The sequence below is a fragment of the Coregonus clupeaformis genome, chromosome 14, assembly GCF_020615455.1.
Source record: "Coregonus clupeaformis isolate EN_2021a chromosome 14, ASM2061545v1, whole genome shotgun sequence".
Taxonomy (NCBI): Eukaryota; Metazoa; Chordata; class Actinopteri; order Salmoniformes; family Salmonidae; genus Coregonus; species Coregonus clupeaformis.
In genome coordinates, this window is record NC_059205.1 from 14,943,027 (window position 1) to 14,967,043 (window position 24,017).

A 24,017-nucleotide genomic window follows, 5' to 3' on the forward strand; every position below is an offset into this window, starting at 1 on the left:
CTAATTTTCACAAAGTCTGCTGCCTCAGTTTTGATGATGGCAATTTGCATATACTCCAGAATGTCGTGAAGAGTGATCAGATGAATTGCAATTAATTGCAAAGTCCCCCTTTGCCATGAAAATGAACTTAATCCCAAAAAAACATTTCCACTGCATTTCAGCCCTGCCACAAAAGGACCAGTTGTCATCATGTCAGTGATTATCTCGTTTACACAGTTGAGAGTGTTGACGAGGACAAGGCTGGAGATCACTCTGTCATGCTGATTGAGTTAGAATAACAGACTGGAAGCTTTAAAAGGAGGGTGGTGCTTGAAATAATTGTTCTTCCTCTGTTAACCATGGTTACCTGCAAGGAAACAGGTGCCATCATCATTGCTTTGCACAAAAAGGGCTTCACAGGCAAGGATATTGCTGCTAGGAAGATTGCACCTAAATCAACCATTTATCGGCTCATCAAGAACTTCAAGGAGAGAGGTTCAATTGTTGTGAAGAAGGCGTCAGGGCGCCCAAGAAAGTCCAGCAAGCGCCAGGTCCATCTCCTAAAGTTGATTCAGCTGCGGGATCGGGGCACCACCAGTGCAGAGCTTGCTCAGGAATGGCAGCAGGCAGGTGTGAGTGCATCAGCACGCACAGTGAGGCAAAAACTTTTGGAGGATGGCCTGGTGTCAAGAAGGGCAGCAAAGAAGCCACTTCTCTCCAGGAAAAACATCAGGGACAGACTGATGTTCTGCAAAAGGTACAGAGATTGGACTGCTGAGGACTGGGGTAAAGTCATTTTCTCTGATGAATCCCCTTTCCGATTGTTTGGGGTATCCGGAAAACACCTTGTCCGGAGAAGACAAGGTGAGCGCTACCATCACTCCTGTGTCATGCCAACAGTAAAGCATCCTGAGACCATTCATGTGTGGGGTTGCTTCTCAGCCAAGGGAGTGGGCTCACTCATATATTTGCCTAAGAACACAGCCATGAATAAAGAATGGTGCCAACACATCCTCCGAGAGCAACTTCTCCCAACCATCCAAGAACAGTTTGGTGACGACCAATGCCTTTTCCAGCATGATGGAGCACCTTGCCATAAGGCAAAAGTGATAACTAAGTGGCTCGGGAACAAAACATTTACATTTTGGGTCCATGGCCAGGAAACTCCCCAGACCTTATTACCATTGAGAACTTGTGGTCGATCCTCAAGAGGCGGGTGAACAAACAAAACCCCAAAAATTCTGACAAACTCCAAGCATTGATTATGCAAGAATGGGCTGCTATCAGTCAGGATGTGGCCCAGAAGTTAATTGACAGCATGCCAGGGCGGATTGCAGAGGTCTTGAAAAAGAAGGGTCAACACTGCAAATATTGACTCTTTGCATAAACTTCATGTAATTGTCAATAAAAGCCTTTGACACTTATGGAATGCTTGTAATTATACTTCAGTATACCATAGTAACATCTGACAAAAATATCTCATAACACTGAAGCAGCGAACTTTGTGAAGACCAATACTTGTGTCATTCTCAAAACGTTTGACCACGACTGTATGCTGTGAAAGTGAATGTAAGGTGTTGACATTTCATCATCATTATTATCAAACCACTGTTAATTCCACTATTACAGTGTGTGTCCATGACCTGAACCCTGGAGTCTAATGGTCTTATATTCTCTAAGCAGTGAGGCTGGACTGAGGCTCGGGCAGAGAGCTGGAGTTGACCTTTACAACACAGCAGGAGCTGTCTGTTGTTCATTTTTCTCTCACAATCTCTCTCACACACACTTACACACCCACACGCTAGCATGCTTGGACGCATGCACACACACACACACACACACACACACACACACACACACACACACACACACACACACACACACACACACACACACACACACACACACACACACACACACACACACACACACACACACACACACACACACACACACACACACACAGTAATCTGTAATGCACCATGACAGCCCCCCGCCACGTTGCACTGAGCTGTGGAGAGTGAATGGTGCTCACGGTGGTTCTTATACAGTGCCTTCAGAAAGTATTCCTACCCCTTCACATATTCAACATATTGTTGTGTTACAGCTTGAATTCAAAATGGATTAAATAGATTTTAGCAAATGGATTGAAAATGAAATACAGAAATATCTCATTTACAAACTGTAAGTATTCACACCCCTGAGTCAATACTTTGTAGACGCACCTTTGGCGGCGATTACAGCTGTGAGTCTTTTTGGGTAAGTCTCTAAGAGCTTTGCACACCTGGATTGTACAATATGTTTTACCCATTATTCTTATAAAAATTATTCAAGCTCTGTCAAGTTGATTGTTGATAATTGCTAGGCAGCCATTTTCAAGTCTTGCCAATGATTTTCAAGCTAATGTAAGTCAAAACTGTAACTAGGCCACTCAGGAACATTCAATGTTGTCTTGGTAAGTAACTCTAGTGGGCTTGTGTTTTAGGTTATTGTTCTGCTGAAAGGTGAATTTGTCTCCTAGCAGACTCAACAAGGTTTTCCTCCAGGATTTTGCCAGTGCTTATAGCTGTATTCCATTTATTTGTATCCTAAAAATCTCATGTGTTGTATTTGATTTGCCACAAAATCACCATTGGCCTCATGGTGAAATCCCTGAGCAGTTTCCTTCCTCTCCGGCAACTGAGTTAGGAAGGACGCCTGTATCTTTGTAGTGACTGGGTGTAATGATACACCATCTAAAGCCTAATTAATAACTTCACCATGCTCAAACGGATATTCAGCGTCTGTTTTTTAAAAGTTTTACACACCTTCCAAACGGTGCCTTTCTTTGCGAGGCATTGAAAAACCTCCCTGGTCTTTGTGGTTGAATCTGTGCTTGAAATTCACTACTCGATTGAGGGACCTTACAGATAATTGTATGTGTGGGATACAGAGATGGGGTAGTCATTAAAAAATCATGTTAACCGCTATAATTGAACATGGAATGAGTCCATGCAACTTATTTTTTTGTTTGTTAAGCACATTTTCACTCCTGAACTTATGTTGGCTTGCCATAACAAAGCATTGTAATACTTATTGTGTGTAGATCAGTGACACAAAATCTCAATTTAATACATTTTAAATTCAGGATGTAACACAACAACATGTGGAAAAAGTCAAGGGGTGTGAATACTTTCTGAAGGCACTGTACAGTTAAGAAAAATACAGAGAGAGAGGAGAGAGAGAGAGAGAGAGAGAGCGAGAGAGAGAGAGAGAGAGAGAGAGAGAGAGAGAGAGAGAGAGAGAGAGAGAGAGAGAGAGAGAGAGAGAGAGAGAGAGAGAGAGGGGAACAAAGAAGCAGAGTGAGGGAAGCAGTGAGAATGAGAGAGACAGAGACATCAGAGGAAAATGTGGGACTGCTCTTATGGTACTAATGCTACCTGCGGGCTAGATAAATGTCCTGTGCACACATCAGACACACTCTCCCTACTGCTTTATTCATTTAGAAATGTCACGTTCAGTGGCGAGGGGAGGGACATGTGTTTCATCAGCCACCAGGCCCAGGCTCCCTCTGAGAGGAGGAATCTAGAAAGGCTCATATCTAAATGTGGAACAGGAGCTGGATGAAAATATAGCAAAGTCTACTCTGTTTTGCTGCTGAGTGTGTTCTTCTTTCCCGAGTGGAAAAAGTGTGATATAAAAGATATTGACCATAACGGTCCTTTCGTACTATAATGATTTTCATCATCTTCCAACAAGAATGAATTAGACATCTGGAGAGATGAAGTTAGCCTTGACATTTTTTTCAGAACCGACTTTTAACTGGTTAGCGCTCATGTGAGATTTGGTTCTAGGTGCCGAGATTAACCTTGAAAATACTGCACTTGTCTGTGTTTTGGCAGTAGCTCCCTCTGGTTTCCAGGGTCAGTTATTAAAGCCAACTGATGATGTTTCAGGTCAGGAGCCTGGACAGCTGATCTGGGACCTGTGGCTGAGAGCCGAGGAGTAACACTCTTTTGGCCCGAGTCAGACCTCTGGCACAGAATGAGAGAAAGAGAGAGATGGAGATGTAGAGAGTGTGAAAGGGAGAGAGGCAGATTGAAAGAGACAGCAAGATAGGCTGAGAGAGAGAGAGAGAGAGAGAGCGGAGAGAGAGAGAGAGAGAGAGAGAGAGAGAGAGAGAGAGAGAGAGAGAGAGAGAGGGAGGGGGCTGGCAGCAGCCTCTGCAGATGGAGGATAATTAAATATTAATGGTTAGCAGTGGTGAGGCCATAATTAGGGCTGAATGGCGTCAGGCAGGGAAAGCACAGTTCACACACCGTGGGAGAGACTGGCTCCATCTGCATCTAAATACACACAGCCTTTTAGCTAGCTCTTAGCCTTTCTCTCTCAACCTCACTCCTTCTCTGTCCATCCCGCCATCCGCCTCTCCATCCGGATATTTGTCTCATTCTTCATCCCTCTCTCTTCTCCGCTGTCACCAGCCCTTGCCTTTCTCTCTCCCTCTATCAATCCATCTCTTGGCCTTTCTCCATCCCTCTTTCTACCCCTCACTCCTCCTTTGCTATGGAAAGGGGTAAGGGTGTGTGGTTGAGCCTGTGTGAATCTGAGGCAGTATGTGTTGTTCTAATGTGCTGTTGTAAATGCTATCCCATTGACCTGGCCTCAACCCCCATCTTTGACAGCACAGACGTTCCAATAACCACTATAACCCTCCCTTCCTCTGGTGTCTTATTGCTGTAGTAGTATGTGTTGCTTTAACCAGTCTGTTCTCTCTGTCTGTCTGCAGTGACGTTGTTGGACTCCATGTCTGCTCTGGGAAACCTGGGCTGGGAAGCCTACCCTGCCGAGGGGGTGAGTAGCACTGTGAAATCACTTCCTGTATGAGGCGGCCATATTGGATCAATCTTGATCCACAGGCACTCACACAGACACAGACACACACACATTCACAAAACCACAAACATTACCAAACCAACTTTAATCCAGTGTTCATTTTGGCAGTCTGTTTTAGATTTAGTTTAATCTTAGTCATTTTGACAAAAATATCATTAAGTCTTACATGCTGACCACACTGCTCACGTTACAAAATAAATGTACACATACATGTTATTCAATCATTGCATCCAAACTGCTCACGCGCGTCAATGAGCGTCTGCGTAGCCAGGCGCTAAAATAGAACCTGGTTCTATTTGTGACGCTTGACGCGCTGCAAGTCCCACCTTTCCCATCTCCTCATTCATTTTTAGGAGCATATACGCACGTGGGTGATTGAAAGATGAACTGAGGTCCACACTCCAGTCCAGTCGGTAGTGGTAATTGCACCTTAAAGTTGGTTGCCAATCGCTATATAAAGTCCAAAAGAGAAGAAGAAGACTGAAGGAGTAGAGATGACTAAAAACTAACTTGGTTTATGACAATGCAAATAGTCCGGATAGCCATGATTAGCTGTTCAGGAGTCTTATGGCTTGGGGGTAGAAGGTGTAAGAAGCCTTTTGGACCTAGACTTGGCGCTCCGGTACCGCTAGCAGAGAGAACAGTGATGGAACCAGTCAGGATGCTCTCGATGGTGCAACTGTATAACATTTTGAGGATCTGAGGACCCATGCCAAATCTTTTCAGTCTCCTGAAGGGGAATAGGCTTTGTCATGCCCTCTTCACGACTGTCTTGGTGTGTTTGGACCAGGATAGTTTGTTGGTGATGTGGACCCCAAGGAACTTGAAGCTCTCAACCTGTTCCACTACAGCCCCGTCGATGAGAATGGGGGCATGCTCGGTCCTCTTCTTTTTCCTGTAATCCACAATCATCTCCTTTGTCTTGATCACGTTGAGGGAGAGGTTGTTATCTTGGCACCACACGGCCAGGTCTCTGACCTCCTCCCTATAGGCTGTCTCATCGTTGTCGGTGATCAGGCCTACCACTGTTGTGTCATCGGCAAACTTAATGATGGTGTTGGAGTCGTGCCTGGCCATGCAGTCATGGGTGAATAGGGAGTACAGGAGGGAACTGAGCACGCACCCCTGAGGGGCCCCCGTGTTGAGGATCAGCGTGGCAGATGTGTTGTTACCTACCCTTACCACCTGGGGGTGGCCCGTCAGGAAGTCCAGGATCCAGTTGCAGAGGGAGGTGTTTAGTCCCAGGGTCCTTAGCTTAGTGATGAGCTTTGAGGGCACAATGGTGTTGAACGCTGAGCTGTAGTCAATGAATAGCATTCTCACGTAGGTGTTCCTCTTGTCCAGGTGGGAAAGGGCAGTGTGGAGTGCAATAGAGATTGCATCATCTGTGGATCTGTTGGGGCGGTATGCAAATTGGAGTGGGTCTAGGGTTTCTGGGATAATGGTGTTGATGTGAGCCATGACCAGCCTTTCAAAGCACTTCATGGCTACAGACGTGAGTGCCATGGGTCGGTAGTCATTTAGGCAGGTTATCTTAGTGATCTTGGGCACAGGGACTATGGTGGTCTGCTTGAAACATGTTGGTATTACAGACTCAGTCAGGGACATGTTGAAAATGTCAGTGAAGACACTTGCCAGTTGGTCAGCGCATGCTCGGAGTACACGTCCTGGTAATCCGTCTGGCCCTGCGGCCTTGTGAATGTTGACCTGCTTAAAAGTCTTACTCACATTGGCTATGGAGAGCGTGATCACGTAGTCATCCGGAACAGCTGATGCTCTCATGCATGCTTCAATGTTGCTTGCCTCGAAGCGAGCATATAAGTGATTTAGCTCGTCTGGTAGGCTTGTGTCACGGGGCAGCTCGCGGCTGTGCTCCCTTTGTAGTCTGTAATAGTTTTCAAGCCCTGCCACATCCGACGAGCGTCAGAGCCGGTGTAGTAAGATTCAATCTTAGTCCTGTATTGACTCTTTGCCTGTTTGATGGTTCGTCGGAGGGCATAGCGGGATTTCTTATAATCGTCTGGGTTAGAGTCCCGCTCCTTGAAAGCGGCAGCTCTACCCTTTAGCTCAGTGCGGATGTTGCCTATAATCCATGGCTTCTGGTTGGGGTATGTACGTACGGTCACTGTGAGGATGACGTCTTCGATGCACTTATTGATGAAGTCAGTGACTGATGTGGTGTACTCCTCAATGCTATCGGAAGAATCCTGGAACATATTCCAGTCTGTGCTAGCAAAACAGTCCTTTAGCTTAGCATCTGCGTCATCTGACCACTTCCTTATTAACCGAGTTACTGGTGCTTCCTGCTTTAGTTTTTGCTTATAAGCAGGAATCAGGAGGATGGAGTTATGGTCAGATTTGCCAAATGGAGGGCGACAGAGAGCTTTGTACGTGTCTATGTGTGTGGAGTAAAGGTGGTCTAGAGGTCCTCTGGTTGCACATTTAACATGCTGGTAGAAATGAGGTAGAACGGATTTAAGTTTCCCTGCATTAAAGTCCCCGGCCACTAGGAGCGCTGCCTCTGGATGAGCGTTTTCCTGTTTACTTATGGCCTTATACAGCTCATTGAGTGCAATCTTAGTGCCAGCATCGGTTTGTGGTGGTAAATAGACAGCTATGAAAAATATAGATGAAAAGTCTCTTGGTAAATAGTGTGGTCTATAGCTTACCATGAGATACTCTACCTCAGGCGAGCAAAACCTTGAGACTTCCTTAGTATTAGATTTTATGCACCAGCTGTTGTTTACAAATATACACAGACCGCCACCCCTTGTCTTACCGGAGTCAGCCGTTCTATCCTGCCGATGATGCGTAAATCCCGCCAGCTGTATGTTATCCATGACGTAGTTCAGCCATGACTCGGTGAACATAAGATATTACAGTTTTTAATGTCGCGTTGGTAGGATAACCTTAATCTTAGGTCGTCCAATTTATTTTCAAATGATTGAACATTGGCTAATAGGATTAATGGTATAGGCAGTTTACTAGCTCGCCGTCGGATCCTTACAAGGCACCCCGACCTACGTCCACAATATCTCTGTCTCTTTCTCATGCGAATGACAGGTATTTGGGCCTTGTCGGGTGTCTGTAGAATATCCTTCGCGTCCGACTCGTTGAAGAAAAAATCTTCGTCCAATACGAGGTGAGTAATCGCTGTACTGATATCCAGAAGCTCTTGTTGGTCATAAGAGACATTATGTACAGAATAAATTACAAATAACGCGAAAAAACACACATAATTGTACAATTGGTTAGAGGGCTGTAAAACGGCAGCCATCTTCTCCGGCACCATTCAGCTAATTGTCGGAGTAGAGGACCTTGTGCATTTCAGGTAAAATAACAACCCAGTGTTTATATCCCAGGACAAATTAGCTAGCAACAGCAAGCTGGATAGCTAAATTGCCATAAATGTTTCGACCTGTCCCCAAATTAATATAGTTGGTTCAGAGTTCGTTTTTTGATATTTCAACCTGCGTGTCCTGATCGCGTCTGGTGTGGATGGACAAAATCAACATGTGCGCGATGACGCACACAGACGCACGCGAGCGCCCGGTCTAGTAAGCATGTTAACCACATTTTTGTCATTTGAATAATGATATAATCTAGTTATTGTCAAAATGACGAAAACAGAGGGCCGTTTTAGTCAACAACCAATAGTCACATCTTACATGTGCACAAACATACATTTGGCCTACCAACACATTTGTCTGCATAACATCCTATTCTCTTCCCAACAGCAGAAAAATGACAAACATATACAGTATATAAGAATAATATTATATTATATAAGAATGATCTGGCCATGTAAATTCCTAATTCAGCCTACAGAGATATTGCACATTACACACAAAACAAACAGACACGAGAGAGAGAAGTCATTTACATGCGACTTCTGCTATCAGAATATGAAGATCACTATGAAAAGACGGGTCTAGACGCACAAAAGTCACATTGTGGTCTGATTGTGTTCAGATCTGGCTGACCACTTCAGAAGGTGATCAGGGATGCATTGTGTGCGGATTTCTCCTCAGTGTGGACGCAATCAGGCTACCGAAAGCGCATACAGTGGGTGATGTCATCAGCACTCCTCCCACAAGTCTCCAGAAAACGTATGTTTTGAGCCCAGCTCTGTGGAGTGTACGGCTTAAAGTGGTCCTATGGACAGATACTCCAATCTCCGCTGTGGAGCTTTGCAGCTCTTTCAGGGTTATCTTTGGTCTCTTTGTTGCCTCTCTGATTAATGCCCTCCTTGCCTGGTCCGTGAGTTTTGGTGGGCGGCCCTCTCTTGGCAGGTTTGTTGTGGTGCCATATTCTTTCTATTTTTTAATAATGGATTCAATGGTGCTCTGTGAGATGTTCAAAGTTTCTGATATTTTTTTATAACCCAACCCTGATCTGTACTTCTCCACAACTTTGTCCCTGACCTGTTTGGAGAGCTCCTTGGTCTTCATGGTGCCGCTTGCTTGGTGGTGGCCCTTGCTTAGTGGTGTTGCAGACTCTGAGGCCTTTCAGAACAGGTGTATATATATTGAGATCATGTGACAGGTCATGTGACACTTAGATTGCACACAGGTGGACTTTATTTAACTAATTATGTGACTTCTGAAGGTAATTGGTTGCACCAGATCTTATTTAGGGGCTTCATAGCAAAGGGGGTGAATACATATGCACGCACCATTTTCCGTTATTTATTTGTTTGAATTTTTTGAAACAAGTTATTTTTTTCATTTCACTTCACCAATATGGACTATTTTGTGTATGTCCATTACATGAAATCCAAATAAAAATCAATTTAAATTACAGGTTGTAATGCAACAAAATAGGAAAAACGGCAAGGGGGATGAATACTTTTGCAAGGCACTGTAAATGCTAGCCAGCTAGCTAATATTTAGAAAAACGATTGTTTGTTTGGCTAGAGTTATGCTAACCCGTTTGCAATCTCTTTAGTGTTGCTTGCTAGCTACAGAGGTTAGCTGGCTTGTTAGCTACAGTAGTTAGCTACTGCCATCAGTTGTTGTGTTATCATATTTAGCCTATTCCACCGTTTGTAGAATGCATACTGGCATTTAAATATAGCGTGAAAATAGGGAATCCGGATGCACTGTGGACACGGTAGGCACATTTAAATGTAGGTGTAGATGCATGACACGTTTGGAATTCCATGATTAGAGCTCTATGAACAGAATGCTGAAGCTGCATGAACTGTCAAGTCTAGACATGGCCAGAGGCACAATCACCAGATGGTGTGGCAAACTATTGGCAAAGTAGTATGGGTTGCACTTCCATCACTCGCTGCCACATTGATGTCCAAAAGTAAAATGGGGGCTAATGACTTTGAACTGGAGCTAATGACTATTTCGCCCAGTGATGTAGTCGAGTCACTAAATCTCAAGTCCCAAGTCCCCTGTGCTCAAGTCCAAGTCTGAGTCATCAATGGTCGAGTCACGAGTCAAGTCATGAGTCCATATGGCTGAAGTCCGAGTCCCAGTGCTCGAGTCCTGGTCCAAGTCTGAGTCACTGGGTCCACATTAACTGAAAATAAAGTTATTTACCCAGTCAGATAGAGCGTAGTGGCAAGAGGAATTTGGTCAATAAATAGTTTGCTGTCGGTTTTCATTGTGCCAACAAATATTTGCATGTAGGCTACTGATAATGTTACCAGGTCCACGTTCAGTTGAAAAACGTTCTCAAATGTTGCAGATAGAAATGCCATGAATAGAGCCGACGCTATTCCTTATTCAACACATTCCAAAATGTTGTGTCCTTGGCTGGATAGTTGTCTCTCATTAACAAATGGTTAATGGTCCGGTCTGCAAGTAGCCTAGTTTTAGAATGGCCCACAATATGCTTGATGGATGTAAAATGCGGCCCGCCAATGCACGATTGAAAGAAAAAAACGTAGCGCCGGTATTATCATGTCTTCTGAACGGTAGCCTAAGGGCTAGAATCAAGCCATTTACTCTGAGGAAAAGAGGGAGTCTTGGCTACATTGGCTACAGAACCCGTATATGAAATGCAGAGACAAACTACTTTTCTATAACCTACTTACTCAAGGGAGAGACTGTTGTTTTACTTTTAAACTCAATTCTGCTATTGTTGTTAATTTAGCAAAGAAGCTTGTGTTTCTTAAACAGGCAAAGGGTAGTTAACTAGAAGGCTGTTGGTGACTGGTTAGCTGACGTGCATTTCACATCCATAGAGTTGCCTGTGCGATGTGTATAAACGGAGGCAGAGCTGGAGCTGATGTAGGCTGTGTTTGCCGGGTGTGATGCATCCTTCCCACTGCGGAACAGAACTGCGCTGTGCATCTGTGCTGCTAATATGAATTGTGCTTATTACTGAAAAGCTCTCAATCTCTCCAAAACATTATTGTCCAGTCCACTTAGTAGTCAGATTTTAGTCACAGAGATCATTTAGTCTTGTCTCGTTTCAGTGAACTGAAATGATATATTTTTTTCGTTTAGTTATAGATTTCTTGGGGTCTATTTAGTCAGTTATAGTCTCATCAATTGCAACAGAAAGATAGGTGTTTGACGAATTTTGACGACTGTTTTTGTTGACGAAATTAACAATGCTCTAATCACTGCAATAGGCACTTGTGTAGACCTGAAAGCATTGGATCGGTGTACGCAGTATGAAACTCTGACGATGGCTAGAGACACTGACATCAGTGAGGTAGTAATTTTATTAGAATCAGTGAGTTGTCTAGAGTGTATTCAGCAGCAGTAGTGCTAAGAGAGACAGAGAGAGTGCAGTGCGTGTTAGAGTGATGGCTTCTTAAGCGCTCTATAGCTATATCTGGAGTCTGGAGGGGGAATTTACTAATTATTTCCGCTGCGCTGAAAATAATGTGACATTCGCTGGCTCCGTTTTTTTGGCGGCTGCGATTTGGGGAGGGGGTGCATATTGGTACGTAACACCGGGGTTGAGTTGCGTAATGGGCTGCTGGGAAGGTAACAACCCAGGAAGTCTCAGAATGCCAGTGTCATGCCTCTTTAGAACACAACAGAGGAATGGAGAGAAGGAATGAACAAATGAAAGGAAATCCGTCAAGAAATGGCAGAGGAATGTACGTAGAAACCAGCTGAACGAGAGAGGGATGGGGGATGGAGAGCTGAAATCTTGAATGTTTTCTTTCTGTCAGTGAAGGGAGCTCCATTTAAAGGACTTCAGTTTGATTACAGCCTTGTTTGCTGGCAACACCAGGGCTGTGGGTTTCATTCCAGCATGAATGCTTAGCTGAATGCATAATGTTAACCACAGACCGGGGTCAAATACATATTTAAAATACTTTAGGTATGAGCTTGATTGGAGGTGGGTGGAATTTGCACTTTCTTGGATTATTATATTGGTCCCCTTGTATCGGGCAGGCTGAAACAAACATTGGACGGTTTGACATATGTATTTGACCCAGGTCTGGTTTACAGTTTGAAATAAAGACCACACTATTTAATACCCACCTTGGTGATTCAAGGCTCCTGCTTTGTGCCTGTGCTCTCGCACCCACTGGGTGAGTGCAGGAGAGAGGAAAGGAGTAGTTACTTCAGATGACACAGGAGACACAGGCTGGTTGAGTCAATCTACAGGAGATAACAACAGGGATGATGATATCCTCCGTACCCTGTATTACCCTGTATTACCCTGTATTACCCTGTACCTCAACGCACAGCAGCCTGGCTGAGGTAACCTGAAGAAATAGAGGGAGAGAGAGAGAGAGCGGTGGGGGGGGGGATGACACCCTCAGAGTTAAATGATGCAAGATAAACACCAGGCTTTAGCACCAGTAATAACGATGTACATGCATTCGTCTATTCATGGTTTTTCTTCTGTTCAAGAAGCAGACGTTTAGGCTGTCAACGAGTCTGACATGTGGCAGCAACCCTAGGGAACTGAAAAACACATAATAGGCTACACCCCCCCTCTCTCTCATTCTCCAGAATAACACAGAGAAGATAATGGGAAATGAGTTCATGCTCTCAACAGGAGGAAAAAAAGGGGGGAGAGAGACAGAGAGAGGGAGAGAGAGATATAGACAGAGGGCTGAGGTGCTGAGCAGCATGTCTCTCTGGGTCTTGTGTTTCATATAAGGGGGATTATCTAGTTAATCTCTGACCCCTGAACCTGAAGAGAGGTCACACAGACATTCCCACTGTTCAGATATGGCCTTGGCTGGATAGCTGTCTCTCTGACTCAATCCACCACCACTTGACCCCCGCAGGTCAGACTTAAAATGGCCTGCCCCAGAGCCAGATGTGTGCTGGAGTCTGAGCAGAGTGACCCATTTCTGTCACACAAAGGTGGTGTTTCTGTGTCTGCGGCAGGATAGAAAACAGGGACAAACAAGTAATGATATTGCTTGTAGCCCTTTCCTGCAGTCAAATGACCTAGTGGCCTCATGGGTGGAATGTTATTCATATTTTTCATTATTTCATAATTAATAAACATTATTTCAAAAAAGCTGCCGAAAATCCAGTGTTTCTATGTCAAATGGTTTTGTTATATTTCAGTCTTCTGTGATGTACACTACCACTCAAAAGTTTGGATACACCTACTCATTCAAGGGTTTTTCTTTCTTTTTACTATTTTCTACATTGTAGAATAATAGTGAAGACATCAAAACTATGAAATAATACATATGGAATCATGTAGTAACCAAAGAAGTGTTAAACAAATCAAAATATATTTTATATTTGAGATTCTTCAAATAGTCACCCTTTGCCTTGATGACAGCTTTGCAGACTCTTGGCATTCTCTCAACCAGCTTCATGAGGTAGTCACCTGGAATGCATTTCAATTAACAGGTGTGCCTTCTAAAGTTAATTTGTGGAATTTCTTTCCTTCTTAATGCGTTTGAGCCAATCAGTTTTGTTGTGACAAGGTAGGGGGGGGGGTATACAGAAGATAGCCCTATTTGGTAAAATAAATGTCCATGTCCCTATTATGGCAAGAACAGCTCAAATAAACAAAAGAGAAACGACAGTCCATCATTACTTTAAGACATGATGATCAGTCAATATGGAAAAATTTCATGAACTTTGAAAGTTTCTTCAAGTGCAGTCGCAAAAACCATCAAGCACTATGATGAAACTGGCTCTCATGAGGACTGCCACAGGAAAGGAAGACCCAGAGTTACCTCTGCTGCAGAGGATAAGTTAATTAGAGTTACCAGCCTCAGAAATTGCAGCCCAAATAAATGCTTCACAGAGTTCAAGTCACAGACACATCTCAACATCAACTGTGCAGAGGGGACTGTGTCAATCAGGTCTTCATGGTCGAATTGCTGCAAACGAACCACTACTAAAGGAAACCAATAATAAGAAGAGACCTGCTTGGGCCAAGAAACACGAGCAATGTCCTTTGGTCTGGAGTCCAAATTTGAGATTTTTTGTTCCAACCGCTGTGTCTTTGTGAGACGCGGTGTGGGTGAACAGATGATCTCCGCATGTCTAGTTCCCACCGTGAAGCATGGAGGAGGAGGTGTTATAGTGTGGGGGTGCTTTGCTGGTGACACTGTCTGTGATTTATTTAGAATTCAAGGTACACTTAACCAGCATGGCTACCTCAGCATTCTGCAGCAATACGCCATCCAATCTGGTTTGGGCTTAGTGGGACTACCATTTGTTTTTTAACAGGACAATGACCAAACACACCTACAGGCTGTGTAAGGGCTATTTTACCAAGAAGGAGAGTGATGGAGTGCTGCATCAGATGAACTGGCCTCTACAATATCCGACCTCAACCCAGTTGAGATGGTTTGGGATGAGTCGGATGGCAGAGTGAAGGAAAAGCAGCCAACAAGTGCTCAGCACTTTTGGTAATTGTCCTGTTACCTCATTTCTACCAGCATGTTAAATGTGCAACCACAGGGAAAAAAACTCTAGACCACCTTTACTCCACACACAGAGATGCGTACAAAGCTCTCCCTCGCCCTCCATTTGGCAAAAATGACCATAATTATATCCTCTTGATTCCTGCTTATAAGCAAAAACTAAAGCAGGAAGCACCAGTGACTCGTCAATAAAAAAGTAGTCAGATGAAGCAGATGCTAAGCTACAGGACTGTTTTGCTAGCACAGACTGGAATATGTTCCGGGATTCTTCATATGGCATTGAGGAGTACACCACATCAGTCACTGGCTTCATCAATAAGTGCATCGATGGCATCGTCCCCACAGTGACTGTAAGAACATACCCCACCAGAAGCCATGGATTACAGGCAACATCCGCACTGAGCTAAAGGGTAGAGCTACTGCTTTCAAGGAGCGGGACTCTAACCCAGACGATTATAAGAAATCCCGCTATGCCCTCCGACGAACCATCAAACAGGCAAAGTGTCAGTACAGGACTAAGATCGAATCGTACTACACCGGCTCTGACGCTCATCGGATGTGGCAGGGCTTGCAAGCTATTACAGACGACAAAGGGAAGCACAGACGCGAGCTGCCAAGTGACACAAGCCTACCAGATGAGCTAAATTACTTCTATGCTCGCTTCGAGGCAACTAACACTGAAACATGCATGCTGTTCCGGACGACTGTGTGATCACGCTCTCCGTAGCCGATGTGAGTAAGACCTTTAAACAGGTCAACATTCACAAGGCCGCAGGGCCAGACGGATTACCAGGACGTGTACTCCGAGCATGCGCTGACCAACTGGCAAGTGTCTTCACTGACATTTTCAACCTCTCCCTGTGTGAGTCTGTAATACCAACATGTTTCAAGCAGACCACCATAGTCCCTGTGCCCAAGAACACTATGGTAACCTGCCTAAATGATTACCGACCTGTAGCACTCACATCTGTAGCCATGAAGTGCTTTAAAAGGCTGGTCATGGCTCACATCAACACCATTATCCCAGAAACCCTAGACCCACTCCAATTTGCATACCACCCCAACATATCCACAGATGATGCAATCTCTATTGCGCTCCACACTGCCCTTTCACACATGGACAAAAGGAACACCTATGTGAGAATGCTATTCATTGACTACAGCTCAGCGTTCAACACAATAGTGCCCTCAAACTAATCACTAAGCTAAGGACCCTGGGACTAAACACCTCCCTCTGCAACTGGATCCTGGACTTCCTGACGGGCCGGCCCCAGGTAGTAAGGGTAGGTATCAACACATCCGCCACGCTGAATCTCAACACGGGGACCCCTCAGGGGTGCATGCTCAGTCCCCTCCTGTACTCCCTGTTCATTCATGACTGCATTGCCAGGCACGACTCCAACACCATCATTAAGTTTGCAGATGACACAACAGTGGTAGGCCTGATCACCGACAACGTCGAGACAGCCTATAGGGAGGAGGTCAGAGACCTGGCCGTGTGGTCCTAGGACAACAACCTCTCCCTCAACGTGATCAAGACAAAGGAGATGATTATGGACTACAGGAAAAAGAAGAGGACCGAGCATGCCCCCATTCTCATCGACAGGGCTGTAGTGGAGCATGTTGAGAGCTTCAAGTTCCTTGGTGTCCACATCACCAACAAACTAACATGGTCCAAGCACACCAAGACTGTTGTGAAGAGGGCACGACAACACCTAAGGAGTCTGAAAATATTTAGCATGGGTCCACAGATCCTCAAAAGGTTCTACAGCTGCACCATCGAGAGCATCCTGACTGGTTGCATCACTGCCTGGTTTGGCAACTGCTCGGCCTCCGACCGCAAGGTACTACAGAGGGTAGTGCGTATGGCCAAGTACATCACTGGGGCCAAGCTTCCTGCCATCCAGGACCTCTATACCAGGCGGTGTCAGAGGAAAGCCCTATAAATTGTCAAAGACTCCAGCCACCCTAGTCATAGACTGTTCTCTCTTCTACTGCACGGCAAGCGGTACCGGAGCGCCAAGTCTAGGTCCAAGAGGCTTCTAAATAGCTTTTACCCCCAAGCCATAAGACTTATGAACATCTAATCAAATGGCTACTCAGAATATTTGCATTGCCCCCCCCACACCCATCCCCCCACTTTTACGCTTCTGCTACTCTCTGTTTATTATCTACGCGTAGTCTATTTAATAACTCTACCTACATGTACATATTACCTCAATTCCCTCAACTTTTTTATGCCCATAACAATGTGTGTGAGGTGTATACTTTTCTTTCAAAGTAGATTTTTTAAAGACTACCAAGAAACATTCTGTGTGACCCTGATTTAGCCTACTGCAGTAAAATGTTAAAATAGAGGCCTCGTATCTTTAGTCATTTCTTTGGGAGCACCCCCTTTCTTCGTTCTCTCTCTGTCTCTCAGACAGATGTTGTTTCAGAGTTTGATGGCCAATTATGTCTAAGTATCTGAAACTACAAGATGATTGCGGGGGGAAATTATGTTAAGCCAATGAAGGGTTTAACCCGAGTCCTGATGCAACAGTTTTGCCCCGCTTCAACGCAATCAGGCCAGCTTCGTTGTGATTTGTCGAGGGATTAGAATGCTGAAAGATGAAAGTTCTGTCCAGAATGCTAATTAGCGGTCAGACCGAACTGCCATTGCTATAGCAACAGGTTCACTGATTGAGTGTGTGTGTGTGTTCGGTGATTGAGAAAGCAGGGCTAAACTCTCCAACCTGTCTAAACAGTTCTCTCTGTTTCACAAAAATAGTATTTTTTTTCTCCAAACACTGGAAGGAAAGTTGGACAGCATCATCCATATTCATTATTTCAGAATTATTTTGTTTAGATAGAAAGCATACGCTGGTGTGTTTCAATTAAATGTTGGGTTGATTTTCTCATATTTACTGGTGAGGGAGGAGGCTTTTAGAATAGACATCAAGAATATGACCAGCATCATTTGTTTCTACCTGTATGTTGGAAATTAACAGTCTGTTGTTTGGCTGGGCGATATGGCCAAAATGTCGTATCACTGTATTTTTCTAATTTCTAATTTATTACGGTATTTTATGGTATTTTATGTTTTTGAATAATATAAATTCTAAATTTGCTTCATGAGTAGTGCGTGATCCTACGGTGGCAACACGTACTGTACTTTCTAAGTGATTTCAATGGGTCTTTCTCCATTCTGATTGTTTTATACTGTTCAATTAAACTTCAACCCCCCCAAGAAATCTGCATTTTCATAAATGTCTGCATTTCTTGACCTCATTTGAGATAATTTCCACACTGCCACGTAATGCTGCATGATATTGGCAAAAAATGTAGGCCTTATTTTTAACAAAATGTTGCAATTATACTTCTAAAGTTAGAATATAATAGTGGGCACTTTGAAAACAGTGTTGTTTGACATGACAACAAATGAAAATGCCAGGGAGGAGTTATTGTGACAGGGTAGGAACCAAAGTGTTGGTCAGTGTTTCCTAGGGGACCATATAATCTTTGGCTACATTACATTTTTTCTCTTAGCTACTTCATGTAGCTATCATATTCATGCTTCGCCTAATCCTCTTTGATTTAGAAGATACTGTTGCACAAACAACATGCTGATTTAGGCCTACACCATCACTGGTATCAGGCTGTAGCTAGCTGCATTTGCTCTGACTCAGTACATTTATCAGCTATCTAGCTAGCTAGCCAACTAACTAGCGATTAGCATTAGCGGCTAACAACTTGCTTAGAAAAGACAAACTGGCTGTTTGCAGATGTTAGAAACACAAACTAATAGTGTAATTATAGAACACTTGTGGATTTATATTAAGAAGTGGAAACAGCATTGTTGTGATCAACATTGTTGCATGTGCTGCATTGACCATGCAGACTGAATGCAAGTGTCTCGTGGTCGAGCAACAACAAATGCGCTCCTTGAGTGACAGGGCTAGATCTTTGTGGAAAGCGGCATGGAGAGAGAGAGACAGCGGAGAGAAATGACTCAAGTAGCGGAGTAAACTATAAAAATGGACAATACACACGGCGTATCACATTTAACAAACCAAACATTCAAATACCATTATAGAAGGTAAAGTAAAAACCCAAACCGGTCCGTGCATCAATACTGGTATATAGTAAAAAACGCTGTACCGCCCAGCCCTAGTCTGTTATTTCAGATCTACATTGGACTAAGAGTTCTTCACTGAGCAAAACTGGGGAAAGGATTTGGTGAAGCACGGATTTTGGTGAAGCACGTCCTTAGGTAGAGCGATAGTAAAGAAACCCACCTGGCCACTAGACCAAACTGCCTGACAATCACCAGACTCCTTCACATGGAAAAAGCTCCATACACAATCAAGGAAGTCTGTGTAGTCCTCACACTCAACCTCAGCTCTGAGAGAAATAAACAAAACGTCATAAAGGCTTCTTTATTCCTCAATAACTATCCCCTTTAACTCCATAATCACCGCTCTCAAGGGAACCAGCCGCGCATGTGTGTGAGTGTGCCTCTGTGCATTGTGTGCGTGTGTGCTGTGTGTGTGTGTGTGTGTGTATGTCGTTCCCTCTCAGTCTCCTGTGATGTCCGACTGGTTCCGCTCCACACAGATGGGTCCGTTTAGCTGCCAGCCGCGTCTGTAATTTACCCGCATTAATTTCTCCCTCTGTTTTTTTCTCTCTATCCTCATCTGTCATTTTTTCTCTCTCTATCCTCATTTGTTGTTTTGTTTTTCAAACTGATGAAATAGAAAGAGAGAGAGAGAGGGAAAGAGAGAGATTGAGGAAGAGAGTTGGCCTTGAGTAGAACACAAATCTGTTCTATGTCACTGGTACTCATGACATCATCGTAGTTATTGCCTGTACACAGGGCATAGGGATTCCCTTGGTCTGTAAAAACTCCTGGCCCTACCTATGACATAAACTCCTAAATTATTTCCTCTGTGGTACTGTAGTCCCAGGTCAGGAGCCAGCCTGTGGAAGGCCCAGTGGATTGAAAGCAGCTGACGGAGAGTCTGTTTCCGTCTGTTTTAGTACTCAAGGCTTTGGGTGAAATGTGTCAAGCCTTTACCGGCTTGTCGACCCGTCAAGTTAAATTATCCTCAAAATCAGAGCTTTTACTTTCTGGTCTAAAACCCCTTCTCTTTCTCTCTCCTTTCCTCAATTTCTTTCTCCCCTTTACCTGTCTTAAACCCCCTGTCTTTCTCTTTCTCCCTCAATCCTGCATTCTCTCTCTCTTTCTCTCTCTCTCCTTTCTTCATTTTTTCTCCCTCTCTCTCTCTCTCTCTCTCTCTCTCTCTCTCACACACACACTCTCTCTCTCTCTCCTTTCTTCATTTTCTCTCTCTCTCTCTCTCTCTCTCTCTCTCTCTCTCTCTCTCTCTCTCTCACACACACTCTCTCTCTCTCTCCTTTCTTCATTTTCTCTCTCTCTCTCTCTCTCTCTCTCTCTCGCTCTTTCTTTCTTTCTTTCTTTCTTTCTTTCTTTCTTTCTTTCTTTCTTTCTTTCTTTCTTTCTTTCTTTCTTTCTTTCTTTCTTTCTTTCTTTCTTTCTTTCTTTCTTTCTTTCTTTTTTGCTCTCTCTCCTGTCTCTATCTCCACTCCAGTCTAATTTGCATCCCATCTGAGTGAAATGAGAGGAAAGTTTCGCAATAGCCAGCTGCACTGACCAGAAAATAGTTGCCTTTATGTGTGTGTGTGTGTGTGAGATTTGAAAGTTGAAATGTGATATGTGTTCATCAATCAGTAGTCTATACAGAGCCTGAAAAGACTGGTGCTCTGAACTGAGAAGGTGGTCTGTGCATCTCCTCACCCCAAATCAGATTCATACTGAGTTGACTCATTGTGTGTGTCTATTTGTGTGTGTGTGTGCACGTGTTTTTAAGCCTAGCTGTCTGCTTCCCCTTTGGTAGATCCTAGTCCCAGAAACTCTATGAAACCACACTGGTTTATTTTCCTTTCTTTGAAGGAATATAAATGTTTTCTCTCTCTGAATTACTGCTCTGAACATGAGTGGAAACAGATGGCAACATATGAGGGGAGACAAAGTATCTCTCTCTCTCTTGCTCAAGGACACACACACACATACACTCACTCACTCACTCACTCACTCACTCACTCACTCACTCACTCACTCACTCACTCACTCACTCACACACGCACACACACACACATGCACACACACACACACCAACACACACACACAAACACACACACACACACTCTTAAACTCAAACACACTTGCAAATACACATGTATGAAAACATGCATACACATGCACGTGCACACACTATAATGTGGTTACTTAAATGTACACAGATGTTTAGTCACTTAAACACACAAACACACACACATATTCCCCCCGCCCCCTGCCCCCTAATCCTCCAATCCCCCCCCCTTCTCTCTCTCTGCAGTGGGAGGAGATCAGTGTGATGGATGAGAGGAACACTCCCATGCGTACCTACCAGGTGTGTAACGTGATGGAGGCCAGTCAGAACAACTGGCTGAGGACGCGGCACATCGCCCGCGACGGGGCCCAGCGTGTCTACATCGAGATCAAGTTCACCCTCCGAGACTGTAACAGCCTGCCTGGAGTACCCGGCACCTGCAAAGAGGTCCGTCTGCTCATGGTTTACATTCTGTCAACAATTGTTCAGTACTCCTTGCTTCATGTGTGATGAAGGTCATGGTTGACTGAAATGTCGCAATGTTTTGAATCTTGACCAAATAGTTTTTCCATAGAGCTACTGCATAACAAAACGTAAAATATTAATCAAATGTAAATGTCAATTTGTGTGTTTTCCAGACGTTCAACATGTTCTACTATGAATCCAACAACGCCAACCTGTGGTTCATCAAGGAGAGTCAGTACGTCAAGATAGACACCATCGCTGCTGATGAGAGCTTCACACAGGTCAGTGAAAACACAGACTCCCAAGGTAAAGATTGCCTCTAACTACAGATCCAGGATCAGCGTAGCGTTACCTCCAATCCTAACATTAACCTCAGATTGCCCTAACCATTCTTATCTTAACGATTAGGAGGATGAAAAAAGATCTGACTCTGGACCTGGAGTTAAGGGCAACTTACATACTGAGGGCAAAACAATCCCCGTAATAATAATGACAATAAATATCCTTTCCTACTAGGTCTGTTCTAGCTGAAACAGAACTGTAAAATAGCCCAAAGTTGTACTAAATCTGGTTGCTTTCCCTCTCCCTAGGTGGATGTGGGTGACCGTGTGATGAAGCTCAACACCGAGGTGCGTGACATCAGCAACCTGAGTAAGAAGGGGTTCTACCTGGCCTTCCAGGACCTGGGAGCCTGCATCGCTCTGGTCTCTGTCCGTGTCTTCTACAAGAAGTGTCCCCTCACCGTGCTCAACCTGGCCCAGTTCCCCGACACCGTCACGGGGGGTGACTCGGCCCTGGTGGAGGTCAGAGGGGTGTGTGTGAACGCTTCAGAGGAGTTCGAGGCCCCCAGGATGTACTGTAGCGCCGACGGGGGCTGGCTAGTGCCCATCGGGAGGTGTGTGTGCAAGCCGGGGAACGAGGAGCATAAGGACTTCTGCCAACGTAAGTGGATACAAGGTTTATCGTGTGTGTGTGTTGGTTTGTGTCGATGGGGAGATGTGTGTTTAGGCCTGGATAAGAAGGACCTCAGCTAAATCTGGTAATGAATGGTGTGGCTGTTGAACAAGTTGAGGAGACTAAATTATTTGGCGTACCTTAGATTGTAAACTATCATGGTCAAACCATACAGATTCAATGGTTGTAAAGATGGGGAGAGGTCTGGACGTAATAAAGAGATGCTCTGCTCTTTTGACACCACACTCCAAAAAGCAAGTTCTGCAGGCTCTAGTTTTGTCTAATCTGGATTATTGTCCAGTCGAGTGGTCCAGTACTGCAAGGAAAGACCTAGTTAAGCTGCAGCTTGCCCAAAACTTCATTGTAATAAGAGGGTTGATATAAATACTATGCATGCCAGTCTCTCTTGGCTAAGAGTTGAGGAGAGACTGACTGCATCACTTCTTCTATTTATAAGAAACATGAATGTGTTGAAAATCCCAAATTGTTTGCATAGTCAATTTACACACAGCTCTGACACATACACTTACCCCACGAGACATGCCACCAGGGGTCTTTTCACAGTCCCCAAATCCAGAACAAATTCAAGAAAGCGTACAGTATTATATAGAGCCATTCTTGCATGGAACTCCGTTCCATCTCATATTGCTCAAATAAACAGCAAACCTGGTTTCAAAAAACCGATAAAGCAACACCTCACAGCACAACGCCTCTCCCCTATTTGACCTAGATAGTTTGTGTGTATGTATTGATGTGTAGGCTACGTGTGCCTTTAAAATTGTTTTTATGTAGTTCTGTCCTTGAGCTGTTCTTGTCTATTCATGTTCTGTATTATGTCATGTTTCATGTTTTGTGTGGACCCCAGGAAGACTAGCTGCTGCTTTTGCAACAGCTAATGGGGATCCTAATAAAATACCAAATACCAAATGGCCTGTCCCAATGTGAATGGATACAAGGTTTATAATGTGTGTGTATTTGTTTGTGCCTGTGCTAGTCTGTGGCTTTACGTACACAACCAATACAATGGCAGCCATTCTTTCCTCAGAAAGCTCACCACACATTGGCTAACCAGTGGAGGCTGCTGAGGGGAGAACAGCTCATAATAATGGAGCAAATGGAATGGCATCAAACACCTGGAAACCGTGTGTTTGATGTATTTGATACCATTCCACTGATTCCGCCCCAGTCATTACCATGAGCCCGCTCTCCCCAATTAAGGTGCCACCAACCTCCTGCGCGGCTAACGTTATGACAGTGGAGAGAAGGGCAGAAAATCTATTAGGAATCGGGATTATACTGTACTGTACCTGGTGGTGCCATGTGGGTCCTGTTAGATGGGACAAATCAGCCATTCTATGCAGTATTCTATTATACACTGAACAATGTGAAGTTACATTACATGTGTTGTATTGAGTGTGAAGTGTGAATTTCAGTGACATGTTTTTGGAAAACATTTCGAAAACGTGAACAAGCTTCCAGGGGGATAGGGCGAACAGGATGCTAGGCCACTGATGTTTTTCCACCATGGTATCGCGATACTACTTGGTATCGTGATACTACTTGGTATCGTGATACTTGGCCTGGTATCGTATCGTTTGTAAAATATTGGTATCGTGACAAGCCTAGTCCTGATAGATGGGTCCTAGTGCCATGTGGGTCCTGTTAGATCTAGATCTACTGTAGTTAGAATGGAGAAACTGTGCAAGAGAGAATATGAATACAGATAGACGGCAGCGTTGTGGGAAACAATGTGGCTTACCAGG

At 44.3% G+C, this 24,017-nt stretch overlaps 1 protein-coding gene across 2 annotated transcripts in view; it reads left to right on the top strand.

The window, feature by feature from the left end:
* epha4b (eph receptor A4b) overlaps window positions 1-24,017 on the top strand; it is a 134,471-nt gene that overhangs the window by 11,778 nt on the left and 98,676 nt on the right. For both annotated transcript variants that reach the window (XM_041896581.2, XM_041896582.2), the window contains exons 2-5: window positions 4,748-4,812; window positions 21,082-21,282; window positions 21,474-21,581; window positions 21,891-22,242. In XM_041896581.2, the coding sequence (XP_041752515.2) occupies window positions 4,748-4,812; window positions 21,082-21,282; window positions 21,474-21,581; window positions 21,891-22,242 (726 nt within the window). The remainder of the gene's footprint in view (window positions 1-4,747; window positions 4,813-21,081; window positions 21,283-21,473; window positions 21,582-21,890; window positions 22,243-24,017) is intronic.